At 44.1% G+C, this 21,212-nt stretch overlaps 1 protein-coding gene across 5 annotated transcripts in view; it reads right to left on the bottom strand.

The window, feature by feature from the left end:
• TAL1 (TAL bHLH transcription factor 1, erythroid differentiation factor) overlaps positions 1-19,664 on the bottom strand; it is a 32,932-nt gene extending 13,268 nt beyond the window's left edge. The window contains exons 1-4 of one of the 5 annotated variants that reach the window (XM_078671530.1): positions 18,906-19,664; positions 12,376-12,855; positions 6,530-6,630; positions 1,086-3,738 (exon numbers count right to left, since the gene is read on the bottom strand). In XM_078671530.1, coding sequence (XP_078527656.1) covers positions 3,317-3,738; positions 6,530-6,630; positions 12,376-12,855; positions 18,906-18,928 — 1,026 coding nt within the window. In that variant the 5' untranslated portion in view covers positions 18,929-19,664 and the 3' untranslated portion in view covers positions 1,086-3,316. Of the gene's footprint in view, positions 1-1,085; positions 3,739-6,529; positions 6,631-12,375; positions 12,856-15,837; positions 16,004-18,854 lie in introns of those variants that run through there. The other 4 variants (XM_078671555.1, XM_078671547.1, XM_078671563.1 and 1 more) reach the window with 4 other exon arrangements.
• Positions 19,665-21,212: the final 1,548 nt, after the last annotated feature.

The following is a 21,212-nucleotide window of genomic DNA, read 5'->3' as shown; positions in this document are numbered from 1 at the left end:
CACAAATAAACGATATAAACAGAAAAAGAACAAAATATTGGTGGAACATACCATAATTTCTTATCTGAACTCCTTGTATGCTTGTGGCAATGCTATGTTTTGATTCAACAGTTTGAATATTTACGTGCCCTTGTGAATGGTGGTAAAGCCGTTACCTACCACTCAATTTACAGCCTATAAAGTTTGCTTACACAAGATTAAGTTAACAAAATAAAGAACTGCAAATGAGTGAGTCAAGGTGTCCGCAAGGTGTTTTCCTCTGTATCCACACTGATAACATTGCCCTTTGTCAAAATATTTTCAATCACCATACAGCATGGCATGCATTTAGTAACAGGGATTGAACCATCTTTGCACCCCGCGAAAGAGGAACATTACCACAGTTATTTTACCAAGATCATAGATGTCAAATAGAGGAAGCCCTTCTGACCTGCTCTTTGCTACAACTCGCTCTGCTTTTGCTAGACTTTTCCACACAAGGCTTTGACAGAAGCAGGTGAAAGAAAAAAGGACTTTAGAAACTTTACTTTCTGGAATGTCCACCACTTTCCCTTGGAGCCTCATCTGCAGCAAAGGGCAAGAAAGAAGGTCAACTCTATGATGACATCAGCAGATCAACCATTGTGTTATGTCACTTGCCATCCCCTGGCATTTCAGATGAAGTGACATCAACGTCCAGGAGAGGCTAGTTTGTTCAGTCTGCTTTAGTTTCCACAGCCTGGTCTGATCTAGACATCATGCATGCACAGTGAGACCTTCTCAAGAGGCATGCCGGCAGTCTGTAAACATTTCCAAAAGTTATCGCACAGTCCCAAATGAGAAGTTGAGAACACCCAGGAAGACCAAGGGACCAACGAGCTCCACCAATGGGAATAGGGGTTGATATTTGATAAACACACAAACATAGCTGCTTATATACAAAGCTGAAAAATAAAACTCTATGTCATTGATATATGGAAGATATAGCTCGCAAATTGTCTGGAATATATATATATATATATATATATATATATATATATATATATATATATATATATATATATATATATATATATATATATATATATATATATATATATATATATATATATATATATATATGTATATATATATATGTACCATCATATGTACCACCTACGGCCATGTCGAAGGTATACTGGGTCCAAGCTGGAGTATATTTGACAAACTGTGTCAATTATAACCCTAATACTAAATGATTCCACTTCCACACAGGATAATTTGCAGTACTTGAATTCCATGCTAATTACTGCATCAATGGCTGCACATGATTCTATGAGTGTCAACGACAATATTCCTCCATTTTGTTTCTACCTGTAACTAATGGGGCAGGTGACATTTTAAAAAGGCAAAATAAAACTCTGCATTTAAAAATGTAGTTAAAAATGTTTCTGTAGCAGACTAGCGAATAAGGTCAGCATGGAAAGAACATTTTGAATCTCGAATGTGCTACTGATTAAGTGCAAAAATACCTTAAATATATATTTGTCATGTCTTTCCATTCACTTAGTCAGCGTCTTCCAAAGCACTTAAAGGGAGACCTCTGTGATGAAATTGGCTTTATGGACTGTTAAAATATACCTACTTATGAAATTAAAATTGTTAACACACTCCTTAACTGGCATTCTCCCTTATGAGGCGTGTGAACTTTGAATGTGAACTATATGCCCATACAATTTGTGACAAGTTGCAAAAAAGTGCTCCCTGGTTGTAATCCCATTGCAGTGCAAATTTGAGTTACCACCTCATTTAGGATTAGTGCACCATCAAGACTGAAATACTAGGAATTCCCTTTGTCCTTTTCCATCCAATAATGAGAAGCCATGTTTGCATGCTTTTTCTATTGCTCCTACCCCATCTTAGTATCTCTTGGGTGGAAGCTACCTTGATCAATTACAAGACAGCACATTCAACACTGGACTGCAGGAGGTAACTCAGACAGATGTCCTTATATTGTTGACATAGCCTTTACACATTGTGTGCCTGACTTAATGGGATTTGCTGTCATTTTAGGAGATGTCCAGAGCTTGTCATAGTTACACCAGACTTCACAGAGTACACCCTTCAAAACTTGCACCGAGTCAAACAGAATGTGTCAGAATTTGCTCAGGGGAATCTCAATCCTATTTCAAATATGTTCTGGACATCTACAGATAAGGCAGTAGAGGTCTGCTGTAATGTGCAGGGCCTGTGGTATCTCCTCGGAAACCCTAAACCAACTCTAGGTCCTACAATGCCTTTTAAGACTCTACTGGTTTATGGGGTTATTGCTTGTAAAATTTCAACATATCGACTTAGTGGGATAGGTTTAAAAGTAGCTGTAAGAAGATCCACCTGAAGGTGACATTACATATTGTGATTATGATGAAAATTGATGCCTGTGAAACATTCATTACAATTGACATGGAAAACTATACAACGCATATCAGATAACTCAAATAAAGCTATAAATCGTATTTACAATGAATTTTCCATTCTACCTTGCACCTTACAAGCCAATTCTAAGCAAATATTGGTACTTCACACTGCTCCTTAATCCAGTTTAGCCACTTCCGAACTTCAACTCGAGTTGAAATGAAATGACTGTTTTGACAAAAAGGAAAACAGATGTACCTTTTGTTCACTCAAAGCAACATGACATTTACCAAAGGGGCATCAATTCCAGATCATGTTTTAGCACTTCTTTGATCCATGTGCTTTACAAAGTCTTAAATTAGGAAACAATATCCTTTGTTGGAAAAGGAATTTTGTTCTACAAACGTTAACCAAAGTTCACATTTCTTTGGTCATATTGCCATAACTCCCCAACGCAAAAGTTGCATATTAATTTTCCATAAATGTGAAACAATATAAAAAAAGTTTCGAGATTCATCACCCAACTCAAACGCAGATGATAGAGTGAGGAGCATCAAAAGCATGACTTTTTAGCATTCTCTGAACCTACGGTCACCAAGAAATGTCCTCTTTGTGTAGTAAAAGGTACCAGTGATATTATTGTTTGGTTTTTTTTTTTTTGCTTTACCGAATGTCATACACAAATGTACAACCTACGTAGTTGTTCATTACAGTTCCAAAGCGGATATAATTCCATATGTATTGTCTTTTCTAACGAACCCATGTTTGTGCCACCAGAAGATGTTTCTTTTGCTTTTCTCATGAAAATATTAGAAGGCAAACTGAAGGACAAATATTATTGTTTTCAGGAGGGAGGCTAGCCCAGTACACATATATCTGAGGAGCTGCAGACTCATATCTCCAGTGTTATCACATGTGCATCTCTGATTAGTTCTTGAGGCAGTCATCGTTGCCCATTGCCCTCAACAGGATGGATGGCTGAATGAAGCCCCCTTGAATGTTTGGAGTCCAGTGGTTCGTGGTCCTCTGCAAAACTGTCTGGGCTCCCCTCTCCATCTAGGGAGCTTCCACAGCTGGAATTTGGGGACATCATGTTTTGAAGAAGTTCATCCTGGATTAAACCTGTGTCCTTGCTGATTCTGCCTCTCTGCCCACCTTCCTCTTCTTGATCATTAAGTAGTTTGGCCAGAAAATTGATGTACTTCATTGCTAAACGTAGGATTTCATTCTTACTGAGCTTCTTGTCCGGAGGGTGAGTAGGTATCAGCTTACGGAGCTCTGCAAAAGCACCATTCACATTCTGCTGCCTCCATCGTTCACGGCTGTTGGTAAAAATTCGTCGAACCACTTTTGTATGAGGACCTACTGAAGAAAGAAATAATCATATTTTGAGAGAAGTAATGCTAAATAAAGCCTTAGTGGTTTTTCATGTTGTAGTGAATAGCTATGAAAGTATATGGATGTCATGTTTTTAATTTACATGGAATTGAATCAGTACGTCATCTGTTAGAAAGTCATTTTGTTTGTGATTCTTCTTTCAAATGTTAAGTATATACTTTAATCATGAAAAGGAAACATACGTTTTAGATCCTCATAGGTCATATTTCTGAAGATATGCTCCGGGGCACTATACGAGATGCCACGCTCAAAGACAATGTTCACTGAATTGTGCTCTGAAAGAAATCAGAAGATCTAAAAGTAAGATCTGAGATTTTTCGCCAAATTTGCTGTTGGGGAGATCTGGTCAAGCCAAAATATTTTTTTCTGAAGATGCTCATATGAAGAGAGAATTAATTGAAATGTACTCAACTTACATGGAGCATTGGTGTACGGCTTCTGGAATGGCTGTTTGTGTTGCAGCCCCAATATTAGGGCACTAGGTCAAAGCAGAGTAGCACACTCCAGACTTCCTCTACACATCTCCCGATATGAGTTATTGTATTTTGTTGGCCAGAATAATGGTTTCTTTTGCTGGCTTTCATTTTATTTGGCCTGGGATACATGTGAAGATGCATGGAGAATCTTAGAGGGTTAATGCTTAGTTTACACATATGGACAATCAACACCAGCCCATTTAAAACACGATAGAGGATATTGTGCATGCTCCGCATCCACACACTTGGAAGTGCATAAATCCCAATTATGGGACTTCTGCATTTCACAAGAAATTAGCTAATCAGGCATTCACAAAAAAGTCAAGTACAGATTTGCTAATTTCTTTGGAAATCAATACACAAAGTGAGAAGGCACATTAAAAACGCAGCCATAATAAGAAAATGAAGAGAACCTAATTGTAGCAACTATTTAAAAGTTCTCTCTAATGGGCATATAGTCAGAGAATCGCTTGCTTCGTGCAACAAAGTAGTCAGTCAGTAAAGTTGTAACAATCTTCAGTCAGTTGCCTGCCCTTTTGCTAAGAGAAATTGATTAACCTGAATTTTTAGATGATAACATTTAGGATTTTAGTAATAAATTATTTTAATGGACATTTTTCATGGTACCACCATTACATAAAACTACTTGCAAGCTTATAGTGTGGCTTGCCTATAGAAGAATCTTAAATTAACTGGTAGGGATAAGCCATCAATGAGTAAAGGCATCTTTGGTCCATTCGTTCAAGTTTATTTTGAACTGGGCAGACACCTTGCACATAAAGTTCGCATCGATGGGTGGCACATACTAACGTTTGATGAAACTTCTTCAAGAGCCAAAGAGACTGACTACCCATCATCACCTACACTGGGAATCACATTAATAAAAAAAAATCACACTAGTAACCAGATAGGATTATTCAGATCACTGAGCGTCATTCTTGTACATTATCTACATATTCAAATTGTAGCAGACTGGGGTCCAGCATCAAAGACAAAAAGAAATATTGACAATAAAGTGTTAGTGTAGCTGAAAAACATGACAGTGTGATAGGCCACACCTCTTTAATAAAATGTTTTTATGATAGTGTCTGATAGGTCTTGTGGCACACTTGGGACACAATAAGTAGTCAATAAATTAGGTATAATTGAAGGAACATGAGCAACAATCAGTTACTATAGCACGCAAGCTAGTACAGTATGTACAACAGTGTGAGAAGAGAGCAGTGTGGGAGGGACTGTTTCAAAGATTTGTGCTGATCTATATTCGTATAACACTCATAAGTAATGTATGCACAACTGATGTGGAATGCTTTCTCTGGTCAATGGCCCGACTCCTCAGCTGCAATAAACTCTCAGGAGGAGCTGGGCAAGGCTTAATGGGCTTCATTACACCTTTTTGTGCAAGGATCGAAAATTATAAGTGGTGCGATCTTGGATAACAATTACCAGGTGTGATTAAGTAACTGTAATGTAATGTAATGTAAGAGACATTTCTAACGCGCAACTTTCACTCCAAGGAGTATCTTGGCGCTCACACAACTCAGGTGGAAGAGTTGGAGTGGAAAAAAGGATGTCCTGCATTCTACACCACAATTACACCAGAGTCCTACACATGTCATCGGGCAAAGAAAAGATCCAAGTTTTCAATGCTTTCCTGAAGGAGGTTTCTTGGGAGAATGAACGTAAAAAGAGGGGAAGTAAAAATTTGGTACAAAATCTACATGTTATTCCTCAAAAAAATAAAGAACAGGTACAGTTTATCACATATGACACCCAATTAATTCTGAACCCCGGGTTGTCAGTTTTTATCAGCAGGAGGTGAATTCCAACTATCCCTCCAGAGCACTTGCAACCAGGGCCTAAGTGAGTTGTACTTTAATATTTCGAGATTTTATAAACTGTTGCATCTTGATTTTCGTGCATCAGCCTTTCAGACGTCTGCCTAAAGTGATAGTCCAATTTCCTATAAAATATTCAGCATGAGTAGAGTCGAGTGTGTCTTTTGAGAAACTGGACATTTTTTAAAGAAAATTGGGCGTGTATTATTATTCCATGATGGCAATAATCAGTCATTCACTTGACTAACGTTCAAGAAGAGGCAATATCGTGTGTACACCTGCATTAATCGTGAAATATGCAAATAGGCAAGCAGGGTTTCTGCTCCTCATTACAAATTAAGAACTAGTTGTGCACTACTGAGCAGCAACACATATTCATGACAGATTGTGTGCTATACAAAAGTGAATAACAATAATACCAAATGACAAGCATTTCCTCCATACCTCCTTCAGTGACAACCTCGAGTTCATAGGGCCCGGACCTTCGCTTCACCCTGGTGTTGTTATTGAATATTGGGAAAGGGTCCGTGTCTTCGTAGTACACACTGCATCGACACACAAAAACACTGGATGGTCAGTATTGGTAAAAACGCTTCTAAACATTTCAACAGCAGCATCAGTCACTTTTGTTCATAAGTGTACATCAGTAGTGAGGTAAGCCATGTGATAAAGCAAAGTCCGAAAACATCTCCATGAGTATTACTGTCTCCCCCCATATAATAATACTACAGAATCTGTAACGTTTGTTTGTCTTTTTCAATCGGTATTTTTTTTAATTATTGATATGCTAAGGAATGACCTTTGTTTCTCTTCTGCTCTTTAAGTATAAACTGGATGTCGGGTGGGAGCTAAAACTGATGACAGGCCGCCATAGACGATTGCTGCAGCACCCCGACCCTTGAGGACACCTGAAGAGACTTTCTTTACTGCCCTCAGCAATGCTGCCCCGTGCCCCCTCGCCCCCCCTTTTCCAGGGGTACGACTCGTGAAATCGTTGCGAATACATGCAGGTGACAGTCATTACCGAACCTTGCCCCATTCACACAAACATCAAGAGATCCTTCCATCTGGAACCCTCTCCCTTCCCCCATCCACCACACTCAGTTTAGTTTTCCTCCTCCCCACGTCCGCGCGCCCAGCCCCTTCATAAGCCCAAGAGACTCCACGCCACTGTCATGCATGCTACCTCTTATAGATTGTAGGTTTTGTAAAGTTCCTGTTCTTCTACGCTCATTGTACGGTCGCCACTATAATACTTCAGTCGCCATTGCTGTTACAGCGCGGCTCACTGTGATTACCTGCCTGTCATTGGACATGGACAGCAGACGTGTACATTTGATATGTAGCAATGTCGAGTTTCTTGCAATACTGTGTGGCATTTGCTTGTTACTTTCTTGTTAACAAAAAGTAAGAAAGAAATGTTTTATTCAGTATAAATGTATGTTAAATTATTGCTCAGTATAAATTGGTTTATAAACTGTTGTACTTTACAATTATTTTGACAAAACATCTGCAATTGGTAGTTTGCATGCGTGTGCCTATGTGCATGCCAGCTGGTAAGGGCTGCTGCAACCCAACACTGTCTTCCCGTGCCCCTATTAACTCATCCCACAAACCGACTTCCCGTTTGCCTAATGTGTCTTCCTGTTTCCATAGGTAAAATACTTCCTGTGTGCTATTTTCACCCCACGACATATACACGGTCGTCTGAATTACTCTTTATTTTAGTACCAGTGCTCCTTGATGCATCTGTTTTAAATTGATTTAGGATTTTTTTGTCCCTGACACTTTGACGGAGATGTTTTATTCATTTAGTGAAAAATAGTTCTTAGCCTCCTCGTGTTTCCTCCAACCCCCACCCGTGATGTAGTTCCCTTCCACTTAAAGATGGCTGCCACTTGGTAGCCATTTTATGACAATCTCTCGTGCCTGTATATCTGTTTGGAAGTATGCAGCCCATCTGTGATCAATGGTCCAGGTAAGGCATTTTTGATAGGTCACATCTCTATGCCCCTACCCTCAAATGTTCCAAGTATTTCCCTCATGACAGGCTATCATGTATTTATAGGCGTCTGGTGTTCTGATGAGGGGCCTTTATGGCATTTTGGTCGGATTAGTGGTGCATGTGATAACAAACCTATCTGGTAATATTCTATTTAAAGTACCAAGTCAAAGCAATATAGACAAACAAAAAGTGATGGATGGAATGCTTGCATTTTGCTCATATACTAATAATTACTCTGGGTCACATTCCATCCAGTCGTTTTGTTGCTCACTGTGTCATTCTGGACCGGAACCAACCTTAACCAAGCCAGAGGGCAGTCCAGCCCAAACTGCCAGAGCACATTTGTTCAGTGTGTGAGCAGGAGGGTCTCATCAGTGAGGTGCAACTTGAGAAACCTTTTGGCACGCTGAGCAAGTGACACGCCCAAGTCACCAAGGGCGACTCACTGACAAAAACAAAAAGTGTGAAAGATGAGATGAATCAATTACCTTAACCAAAAGTAATTACTACAGGACATATTCCATTCTATTGTGTTTTTTGCTTGTGAACTGTCAATGTTACAACCAAAATATGGGCAGAAAAGTTCTGTATGATCTTTAATAAATCCATAGGCTGGTAATACCTTTTGCGCTAATATAGAAGGTACCCTATATGTCTGGAAGATAGTGCAGCAGAATTCCCAGTTCCACTTGTATCTAACTAGGAAGGAATTCAGGTCATGTGTTCATACTAGGCTATGGTGATCGATGATCGTGAGGAGTACCATGGCATGTCTGGGGAGGGCTTTAACTGTGCCAGCCCCCTCCGGGTCTCAGACCAGGCAGTAATTAAAAACAGACATTGAAAGGGGTCTCTATCAGGCTCCATTTTCATGTCCCTAACGTTACTTGCAAAAACACAGATCGATGTGTGAACAATGAATGTAAGAAATGTTAAATTAATCCACGTAAGCGATTTAGTTACTGTTTGTATTTCATATGTTTACTTAATCCTGCATTTCCTATGAGTGTTAGCTATTTCCTAGATGTTGTCTTTCTGTATTTTGTTCCCAGAATGTTGTCTTTCTGTAAAAAAAAAATTGTGTAGTATATTACTCTTGTATAGTGCATACCTTGAACTGAGTTACCAATGAGTGATGCTAAAGGCCACAATTTAGAGGTCTAGCGTTGAGGCTGAAGGCAGCAAGAGGTTTTCAGAGTCAGTGGGCCAAAAGGGGTTCAGAATGCATAGCCATCCAATCTGTGGCCTCTCTGCACATCGCATACAACAGTGGTCTTGTATTCCAGTTGCAGTTTTGATTCTGTTTAAATGTGTGTGAAGAAGGTACACAGTTGTCAAAATATTGACAATGGGAGAATAAAAGAATATGCAATGCTTATGGGTGACTGGGTGCGCTGTGTGTTTGGGGTTGATGGAGTGAAGCAGATGCAAGGAACTGCATTCAGGAGAGAGTGAAAACAGGATGCTGAAGAGGAACGAGGTCAGATTTAAGATATGCAGATAGACGGGATTTGGAGAGAAAAGTGTGTGCATGACAAGCACAGAATGAACATAAGAGGAGTGATTGAGAAACTCTGAAGACCACCGCCCCTTCCACAGGCCTCGGCTGTATTCAATCCACAGTCTCACAATTTCAGAACTGAAACATTTTCAATATTATTTACAAGAAAATTATTATTTCTCACTTGTCTTAAACAGCTAACACCTGCTGACAAAGCCAATAGTCCTGGGTGTTTCTATGTGGACGTCAGTTGTTGTGTTATGTATGTTTGGATGCAATATCGTAGCTCAAAGAAACCAAAATACTGGTTAGGCGGCACTCTATGGAAATCACAGAAGTGGGGTTTGTGTTTAAACCAAGTCCCTAACTACATAGGCCATGCCCCTCCCAGAGATCCCACATTTGTCATCGTTGTTAAAGCCCTGTGTACTTACATGGGCAACTTCAGATAAAGTGACCATACAATCTGCGTGTCCATGGTCAGTCCCTGAACCCTCACCTATAGGGAAGCATGAGAGCTATGGGCTCTAATGCAAGAAAGGAAACTGGCCCACCACCCCGTTTTAGTGGTTCCAAAAAAAACTAGAATTGTGCTACACCGGACCCCTCACGCCCCTTGACCCGGTGCCACTGCACCCGCCGCACCGTTTGTAGCACTTCCCTGGCCGCCGCTGTGCTAGCAGTCGGACTAAATCATGCACCCTAAAGTATTCAGGTGTTCTTTAAGCCGAAAGTTGCGACTGAACCTGCTTTATCTCAATGCATCAGTTGGAAAATGGTTGTGTTACTCGAAAAGCACGAGCTTGAATCCCAGCAGGACCAGATCACGCCCCCTATCCTTCTGAAGTGGGTGCACTCTCTAGCAAGACGCGCTGCAGACGCCTGCACAGCGCGTGCTAAACAAATGGTCCCTGCTATTCTCAAGTGCACAATTTATTGGCGAACATCTGTTCTTAAATGCAGCACGGTTGCAGGTGAAAGGCGGAAAACATAACTATATTTACATTGGATATGAATGTAACACCTGGACTTCTCTATGCCCCGCCCCCGAGCACACCCACTCACCAAGCTAGCTGAAGCATCTCAATAGGAGCCGGGTCCTTGCTACCCACTACACACCATCCACGCACATCCTGACATAGATAGACACGTCTCTCTTCTACCCAGTACACACCACCCACAATCAATGCATTTACTTATCCCTGCTACCCAGTATACACCACCCACACAAACCCTTGCATGTACGCGTCTCTTCTACCCACTACACGCCACCCACACAACCCCGTGCATGTAAATGTCCCTGCTACCCAGTATACACCACCTCTGCAAGCCCTTGCATCTACCTTCCTCCACTATCCAGTACACAGCACCCACACAAGCATTTGCGAATACCTGTCCCTACTACCCGCTAAAACCATCCAGGCAAGCCCATGAATGCACCTGTCCTGTCCCTACTTACCCACTACACACCATCCACGCAAACCCTTCTGCATGCCTGTCCCTGCAATCCACTACACACCACCCATGCAAGCTCCTGTGTATACCAGTCCCTGCTACCCACTATACAACACACACGCAGGCCCTCGCGTATACCTGCCCTTACTACCCACTACGCACCACCCACCCAAGCCCTTGCGTTTACTAGTCCCTGGCACCCACCACACACCAATCTCACAAACGCTTGTGTGTGCCTGCCTCTGCTACCCACTACACATCACCCATGCCAACGCGTGCATGTACCAGTGGCCGTTGCCCAGTACACACATAGAAGCCCTTGAATATACCATTCCCTGCTACTCAGTATACACCACCCACACAAACGCTTGCGTGTACCTGCCTCCACTACCCCCTACACACCACCCACACAACTACTTGCATAGCTAAAGGAGACAGAAAATGATGAAATAGAACAACAATAAAATAAAGGCGGCAGGAAAGAAACTGCGCAGGGAGACACCTGCAGTTAGTCGAAAGAAAGGAGGGTGGGGGTGCCGCAATAATGAAGGGCAAATGCAAGCATGCTGAACAGGAGGGGGGCAGAGAAGGGCGGTGGACGAGCAGAACCACCTGTGGCAGCGCACCGCGAGAGGATGCGCGTTACGGGGGGGGGAGAGGGGAGGGGGGAGATTCACGAGAGGGGGAGGATTGAATGATGGGGACGGGGGTAGAATGAAAAGGACGAGGCGAGGGTGGAGGGGTCACGGGGAGGCAGAGGAGGGTACTTGAATTAAAGGGCAGAATCTGCGGCTACAAGGGAGGGGGTGACGGGGAGGATTGGTGGACGGGGCAAGAATGGGGAGCGCGTGGAGTGCGTGGAGTGCGGTGAACGGAGGTTTAGATCGAAGATGGGAGAAGGGTTTTTGCGAATGGCACGGGGGTGGAGTGAAGGAAGGAGGGCTAGTAGGTGGCGCTAGAAAAAAAGAGGCGGAGGAAGGATCAGGTGAGTTTGAAGACAGTAGGTGAGAGAAGGGTAATGGTGAGTGGAAGGAAGAAAGAGGGAGGGAGGGAGGGAGGGGGGAAGGAAGGAAGGAAGGGAGGGAGGGAGGGAGGGAGGAAGGAAGGAAGGAAGGAAGGAAGGAAGGAAGGAAGGAAGGAAGGAAGGAAGGAAGGAAGGAAGGAAGGAAGGAAGGAAGGAAGGGAGGGAGGGAGGGAGGGAGGGAAGGAAGGAAGGAAGGAAGGAAGGAAGGAAGGAAGGAAGGAAGGAAGGAAGGAAGGAAGGAAGGAAGGAAGGAAGGAAGGAAGGAAGGAAGGAAGGAAGGACGGACGGACGGGCTTTGCACTGACCTGTTGCCCGTGGGCAGCGGCTGGCTCAGGTTGTACAGCATGTTGACTCTGGTGGCTGCCTGCAGAGGGGACGCTACGGGGGGGCTCAGCTGCACCATGCGGGCTTCGGCGGGGGGCTCTGCGGGGGGAGCAGGCAGGTTGCTCAAGGGCAGCGGGATCGGGGGTCTGCACAGCTCGGTGGTCTGCACTCTCTGCATGCCTCCTGCCCCCGTCTCTCGAGCTCTTATAGGCTGAGCGCACCCCCTCCGCACCAGCTCGATCACAGGCACGGCCCGGGCGGGGGAGCTCGGGGTGCCCGCCTCCTCGGAGCCGCCATTCATCAGGACGCCTCCGCTTCTCCCCGGAGACCGGGGGGCTCCGCCCCGCCTCTCGTCGGCTGCCCCCGCCCCCAGAGCACTCGTGCTTTCCGCTCTCCTCTCGGAAGGATCGTGACCAGGGGACGTGACATCCCGAGCTTCACTTTTCACCTTCTCCATCATCCTAAGAAGGGGAAAACAAAAACATACACGTTCAGTCCCATATATCTCAGAGAACAAAACAGACAGGGAGCAGATTTTCAGTGCATCCGACAGAGGAAAACATACTTTAACACGAGGTGCGAACAGGCAGTCGGAGAAAACAAGTGGAAAAAATGTGCCCACACCGTGGAGAGCAAACCACAGAGACCGCAGCAATAACAAAGTGACATTTGGATCAGCAGCAGTCACGACTGGGAATGTCTCGGCTGTCTTTGGCGCTACGTCCTGGGCACGTATCTAGATGCTATTCCATAGGTTTGTAGTATCTTACGTAGGAAATATGTTTATTTAACATTTCACTCTCTCGCACGACAATGTGTGTTGTCATATGCAAAGTATGCAGTGATGCGAGCTGCAAAGGGCGCATACCTCCATGGCAAGCGCCTTATAACTACATGAAATAAATTCATTAACAGGGATGTCGAGATGAACCCGGCTGCATCGTCTAAAGTGCTTCAACGTATAACGCCTTATTCGGCAGAACTGCGTTTATTTATTGCAACTATCTTTCAAAATTAGATCTATGAAATGATACAAGAGCGTTTTGTGTGTTTATTTGCGCAGTAACGCGTGGTTGCTTTTTCAAATGTTTATTGTGTTTTTAACAGGTATGTACAGGCAATATTAGAGGGCATTTTAGCTAAGTGAATGAATCCCATATGTGCGCGACGGCAAGAGATTACAATTTAACACAATTGTTGAAATTAAGAAATAGCCCACTTGTTTTCCTATGAGGAACGCGATTGGTCCCATCTTAGACTGAGCTCCCGCTGCGTCGATATGTGCGGTTCCAGCACGAAATAAGGAGATGGATGAAAGAGCGAGTCAGATTAGTGCAGCTCAGCCTTTCATCCCATTCAAAAGTATCACTCTGTTCGGTATTTTTTATGGGGTGTGCGCTATACCGATGACGACATGATCAAAGCGCTAGGAATGTGGTATAAGGGAGAGCACACCTGCATTCTAATGATTTACCCGGAGTCTTCTGAAGCGGGCCTTTCTTGATAATAAGGTCCAGTATTTGCCATCCAATTCAGTTTATTTCACTAAGTCCCCAAAACCCGAATGTGTTTATTCAAGACTTCTGGGCACACGTTTCCCTTTGCCGCTTCCGAGTACGCCCACTAAAGGCAGGAAAGTGAACGCACATTCCCCAGGAACGGCTGGGACTGCTAGAAAGCAGCAGCCACCCTCTATTGTCTTGTACTGCATTGTGCGAGCCATGTTTTGATTTGCTTGGTTATGTCGTCTTAAGTTATGCTCTGGTGCACGTGGGTAAGCTGGTAGGTAGTATTATGCTTATTTCACGCTTAAGTATGTTATGCTTTGAGATGTTATCTTGCGCTGTGTTGTGTTTGCTGTTATGTTAATTATCCTACAATTTATTTTGCTGCCTGTTACTATGTTATGCTAAATTGTGGTTTGTGGTTGTGTTCTCTTTTGCTGTGTTATGCTGTTTATCTGTTTTATACTGCCCTATGTCTTTTGTCGTGCTTTGGCATGTTATGTGTTGTTGTGTTGTGATGTTTATGCTATGCGACACTAGGCCGTTTTGCAGTACTCTGTTGTATGTTATGCTTTGCTGCTGTGGTGTGTTATGATTATGTTGTACCTTGCTGTTTTCCCGTAGTATACCACGCCACGTAATGCTATGTTATGCTACGTGCTTTTTTTAGTCAGCACTTGTTTGGGCGTACAGCCTCACTCTGTGTGTCACAGCACTATGTCCCCAAGCCTGGGCTTTATTTGTACTGAGGGTGCATTCTGGGAGTCGTAATTGTGGTCTGCTTCCATTGAACCAATCAGACAAGCGCGCACGACGGCAAGCATGAGTAAAGGCAGAGCCTGGGGTGCGAGGTTGTGACACTGTGAGTGACGCGGGGCATACCCCCCCCCCCCCACCCACAGGTTTTAAAATGTAGTGTTAGGTTACGGGTAGGTACGGTGGACGTATTGTTATGCTCTGCTGTGTAGGCACGGTCCCTTTTTCGTGATGATTTAACTTGTTTGCATATTGAAATGAGGAATATGTTACAGTTATTAACTGTGCGGACAATACAGCGTGTGTTCAGATTTGCACATTAAAAGCAGTGGCGGGCTGCCGACTTTCAGTGTTGCGACTGCCGGGCGTTAACAGCAAGAATCTGCATTTTAACCTGTGTACCTGCTGCCCTTGCACTCTTTCTTCCCCCTCCAAAACTCTCAGCGAAGCACAGGGCGCCCAGAAGCCCTCTCCCCTTACAGTTAGAACACAGCACTGTATGCCAATTCTTCATGTAGCGATTAGCCTATTACATGTGCAGAAATGGATTATAAAATGTGGCTAAAGCTGATCTATTGAAATGTGCACTCGTGGTTAAAAGGACCCTACCCATCCATCCTACGGCGCCTCCATCCGTCCACATATACCTGTCTATCTACCAATCTTACAGTATATTCATCTCTCACTCTATCGATCAGCCCGTCTAGTAATGTACCTGCCTATCAGTCTATCTGCCTTTCTGTCGGTCGGTTTATTTATCTAGTTTTTATTTCATCCACTCTGTCTCCTCCACCAATTATTAGATCAACATTGCAACCAAAACTTGACAAAAAATACGGTCGAAGTCCTTGATGTCATAATTCACCTTAATCAAAACGTTGACAAAAGGAATACTGTAAACAGTGCATTATTGATTTGTTAATGACCGCTAACACAGGCGGATATCACAGCTGCACGGTGGGATACCCGTCACTGATGCTTGTGATACAGTGTGGGGTGCGAATGCTGCTCATCTGAGTTTGTACAAGGAAGGGACGGTAACCAAGAAAACGAAGGGGTGGCTGGGACAGGGAGGGAAATGTAATGCTGCAGGTTATCTGTCTAGCGATGGGAGTACAGACAGACGCAGCGTGGAAAACATTCGGAAAGCAGTACTTACTACTAAGATTTCATACACTGTACCTTCAATTCCTACTCGCCACTACCTCGGGCCTCCCCATTTGGGGACTGATAGATCCTCTTCCCCCAACAATAAAATACAGTAAAACAACCGTGCACATCCGACAATTGTGTGCGTTATTGTTTTCACTGAACCTAAATCCAATGCCTCGGAGGTTTGACCCAAACCCTGGTGATCCGCTGCCTCGTGCCCTCCTGCCGCCGCGCTCGAGGCAGCACCCAGCGCATCCCCAGTCTCTCCCAGGCCCCGAGAGGCGCGCGCAAGCACGCAAAGGCGCGCGTGCGGCTGATGCGCAACCCATAGCAAGCATCACTTTGGCTCAAAGAATACACACGGACGCGCGCAGGGTACGCTCAACGTGCACCCGCTGCCCCTGACAGGCTAGGCTTCATGTGACGCAACAACGCCCCCGCCGTAAACCCAGTTCATCAGTTACAAATGCTATTAAGCGGCAAAGGTGCATAATTTGGGGTTGTGACTATTTAATTTCATTTTTTTTAAAAACAAGAGATTATCGATTGATAGAAAGTACAATTGAAACCTGGAAACACAAATTGACGCAGATTTCAAACAGACCTTGCTTCAAGTGGCTCAGCGAAACCCCCAAAAAACATGAGCACCAGGGTCATGAGCAAAATGTATAACTGGTCCACTGGAATTTCCACCAGGTTACAAGGCTGCCTGTAGTAGGTTAACGATATTTTGTGAAAACAAGTATATCAAGCATTACTCTGTGCCAGCGGAGTACTAAAGTCATGCTCCTATAATACACTTCCAGGTGATCTTACACATTTAAGTGAATTGGCCCCAAAACATGAAATGGAAATAGTAAGGGTATACTAACACAACTGTGCCCGTCTTGCTTTCTTTTTTTATTATGAGTTGGACTCATGGGGGCGATTCAGAAAGAAATGTAAGGGTATGTAAAAGAGTACTCCTGTACTAATATTCCTGTATCCATAATTCCTTTTGACAAGCGGCCACTAATTGTTTTCAATGTCAAGACACCATGGCTCCGCCCATAAGTTTTATATTTAGGGTTATATTTACGGGTTCTGTCGCCCAAGACAAGGAGGAGGAGTGTGTGTCTGTGTATACACACACACACACACGTGTGTGTATATATTTTTTTGTTGCTAAGGGTCTCTTTCGCCGACCTTGTGCCGAATTCACTTCCTGTTTGCCCTTTGGACATCTATTGAGAGAAGCTCACTGGTTTCCAGTTATACCTGGAAACTGGTTACGGATGTCCTTGGGTGTCTATTCGCTTCGCATGGCATTATTCTTTACACACACATAAAATACCGGTTTTCCAACTGGAGGCAATGTGAAAACAATCCATATATATTCATGCAGCGGGATCCAGGAGAAACCATTATAACTGGGCAAGTGGAATGTTTAACAGCCTAAAACCTACCACGCATTGGGTGTAGCCAGTTGAAAGGCGCTAAGGGTATTGGGGAAGGAGGTCTGTGACGTCTGGAGAAAGGTCGCCAATAATATATCTTTCCGTCTATCCAGCGCCACCACCTTCCCAGGCGCTAGACTCAGACTGCCAGACACATGGGCGCCCTGGCTGAAAAAAAGGCCTCCTTGCGCCTCACGACTGGAGATGGCGAGGCGCCCAAAGGCCCCGGTCTTCAACCACGTGGCGCACGCGGAGCTGTCAAATGCACAACACCCTAAACATTGATAAAAATGCAAAACGTGGCCATGTTAAATTATTCCTAAAAATTGGGATCGAAAAAATATGAATATATTTGCCTGTATCTGTCAGAAAACAAGTTCTGGTTAGACATTTCACTAAGTAAAATTAGCACGTGTCCAGAGTCGTAGCTCAAAGGAAACCGTTTAGTTAGAAGCACTCTTGATATTACAGTGTCCAATGGGAGGCCCTTCACTGTGCCTATGGACATCGGAAATCTGCATTCGCCACTGAGAAGGAATGCCCAGTGACGCACGAAGCAATTAACGGAATAAATGAAACTGTAACATGCCATGATCCATGCAGACACCACTACTGCAAACCTGGTATCATTATGGATTTTTTTTATCTTTAGTAAAATGCACGCAATCGAGTCCGTTCGCCTGTTATGTGAAGTATCCCGGATTCGTATGTCGACATTTTGAGCGCCTCACTGCCGTCAGAGTATTGCTAGGAATATGGGAGGATAAAGCAATGTTCGCTGCTTGAATTTTTACATAATATTAACCCCTATAAATACATCTGCAAATAAACACACACACCTTGCAAAGAAAGAAGCGAACGAGGAAAATGCCTGTGACGTTTTTAGTTTGTGAAAGAGTGAGATGTACAAAAATATACATTTTCATTGCACCCCAATTTCAAACATAAACTCGTTGTTTCGAATGTAAAGGTAAGAAGACATCATAGAGCGTCAAAAGCAAATGCACTAAATCTCTTAACACATGCTGACAAAGACCACACAAAAAAACGAAAACAAGAAGGTAAAACACGCTGTATCTTTTGAAATCCCAGGCAACACTTGCGCATACCTGAACATTTAGGGAAGCAAACATAGGGATTGGGGGATATTTGTGTGTGTGTGTGTATAAAATATATATATACACATTCTCCACCAAATCTTCTAAAAGAAGAACTTGCACTCAGAGTCAATACCAAAGGTTTATTTCGGCGAAATAAACCAAACCTTTGGTATTGACTCTGAGTGCAAGTCCTTCTTTTAGAAGATTTGGTGGAGAATTTTTCACCGGGAGACCTGCCCGGTTTGACTTGCCACATGTCAACGGGACACTGATCTTGGTAACAGGGTCAATTGTGTATCATCTCACGCACACCAGAAATCACCGAAGAGGGAATATACACAGTGCACACGTACTGGCTAAGAAAAAAAAATGAGGTGTTCTCCATCACGGGCATTTATCCTGTTTTTGCCATGCATCCTTATAGTAATTCATAAAGGGACGCTAAATACTTGAAATTTGGTGTCATGGCACTATACCAAAGAGCTAAAGATCAAATATGCACACATCTTACTTATATGGCCTCCCTTATTTGCAATCTTTCTGCTGACAATAGGTCACTTGCCTGGACGAAGAATACGGTGTCATCTGACAGCTTCACGGCCGATGCTTCCAACAGCGCCTCACTGCGCCCCCGGCTGTGGACTTGGCACCCCCAGCTCCATCACCTGCAAGCGCCCTTTGAAGTAGAGGGGCCCACCCGTTCACTTCTCGCTCTTACGTTTATGTCTTTGAAGCGCCTAGAAGCAGGCGAAGCCCTTCTCTGCCGGAGAAGACCTAGTCGGCCTTCCACAATTGATGTCAAATTATAAATGCAAAAAATAACGAAATTGCAACATCCCGGCCGAAATTGCTTACAGAATCCACATCCCAAGAACGTAGACCAGGAAACTCCATCCTCCGGTTGCAGATAGGCAAAGCCCCCGCGGAACTCACGTTTTGCTATAGGTTTATTTATGGAAAATGTCAGATCCCATTTTTCCTGCGGTGCCTTCTCCTCTCCATGGGCTTTGACGATGGGAAAACGAAGGCGATGAAACGAAATCGACGAAAAGGCCGCGAGGGGCGTCGAAAAGAGAGAGACGGGCCTCGTGACGCGCCCGGCCCTTCACGCGCCAGACCCTGAAACAAAAGCGCGAGCCGACCGGGAGGCTGCGCGTGCCGTGCTCACCGTCGGCTTCTCATTGGCGGCTGCGCTGGCGGCCATCTTGTGGCCAGTCCAGGTCGGCCCAGCGCGAGCTGGTGCTGGTGCGCGCGCGCGCTCCCGCTCGCCGGAGGTGGCGGCCGGGAGGCGCGCGGCTACGCACAGCCTGGGCTCAGCCCCGCGTGGCCTCACGCCCAGCTCCCTACTTATTATGGAGGGAGAGGAACACTGTTGCAATGTGGCCGGCAGAGATAAGGGAGGCAGCCCCGGCCCGCCTGCCCCGATAAGCCCCTAAACCCATTATTTATGAAATGATTCATTATTATTTGGCAATTTTTATCGAGGTGCTGGCGGTGAGCGGTGGGGGGAAAGCGAGCGAATATTGCACAGCTATATTCCTAGGAATATCTTTGGATTCTATGCCTGGTGGGCACTTTTTTTCTGTGTGCATCTCTGCATGGTGGCGCTTGGAAACAAAAATGCACAATGCCTAACCAGCGTATGGTTTGTTCTAATTCATTTCTTTTTTTCACATGAAGGTTATTGCGTCCTGATGCGTTTTTTCTGCCTTTATACTAAACATTGAGCACCTACTCCAGCATTTAATTACATTTAATGAGCCAGAGGAAATTACTTCGAGATGCTTTTTGCCCACCATACAGACATGATAAACAAAGCAGGCGAAGGAGGACGTTGCATATTATTTTTCTGTTAGATCGTTTTTCTAAAGTCATTAATGTATTTATTACTGCTTTTTTTTAACACACAAGGGTCTAGAAGATGACATTTTTAGCAGGATAATCCCACTGGGTTTCCAGTTTCCTCTCAATACTTCCCTTGTGCTAAACGCCAGATACAAAGTGCAGTAGAAGTGGGCCGGGATTATAATCCGTTATTTTGCCAAGAATGCACAATCTATATAGCATGAACATAAAACATCTGTAACCACTGGGAGACCCAGTCGGTATCTGCATTACTGTGGGCATCTCAAGTGAACGGTATGTGTTGGCTCTTGGATGGAAGGCGGAAGTAGAGGGAAAGCAAAGACAGGGGGCGATTTCCTTAATAACTGCACGAGGACCCTCCATCGGACACGAATCGCCAACACTTCCGTTGGTTTCTGAACAGGAAGTCATTATCTAAGAAGCTGCAACAGCGGCTGACGCCATGCGTTTGCAAATAGGACACGAGACACTGTGAGATGTAAGGTGGGGGGTGTAGAGAGAGGTCTGATGAATGGGGGAGGAATATGGGATGGCGGCGCCTTCTTTGAAATATCAATTACATTTTTATTCAGGGTATACCCCCTCTTAGGCCAGAGGCACAAGGGCATTGGAGTCAGTTGTAAAAATCCACCCCCCTTAGTGCGTCCGACCACCTCACCAAGGAAACATCTAAAACCTTTTACAATTCTTCAAAATACAAAGATATGGTCAACAGTTATTGTTACCACGTATGAGGGTAAAATACAGCTGTACGCAGATATTAATGCATGTATTAATTCGATCACGTAATATGATATCAGACAGACTACAAGCTCCCACTGCAGGCTCATCACCTATTTTCTAATTACAAACACGTTTTAATATCAGAACTCTCTTGTAATAAGAAAATGGTGCATCTAGTCGCGTGTAACAAAGGTGTACAGGCGACCACAGATGCCCAGTAGTCCGCATCGCCCCTTGTCTCTGGACGGTAACTGCGAGCGCCCAACGGTGTCTCTCGTTT

This window comes from Lissotriton helveticus, chromosome 1_2 (assembly GCF_964261635.1).
Source record: "Lissotriton helveticus chromosome 1_2, aLisHel1.1, whole genome shotgun sequence".
NCBI classification, from domain to species: Eukaryota; Metazoa; Chordata; class Amphibia; order Caudata; family Salamandridae; genus Lissotriton; species Lissotriton helveticus.
Note: the sequence above shows the minus strand (reverse complement) of the source record. Positions and strands in the feature narration are given on the sequence as shown.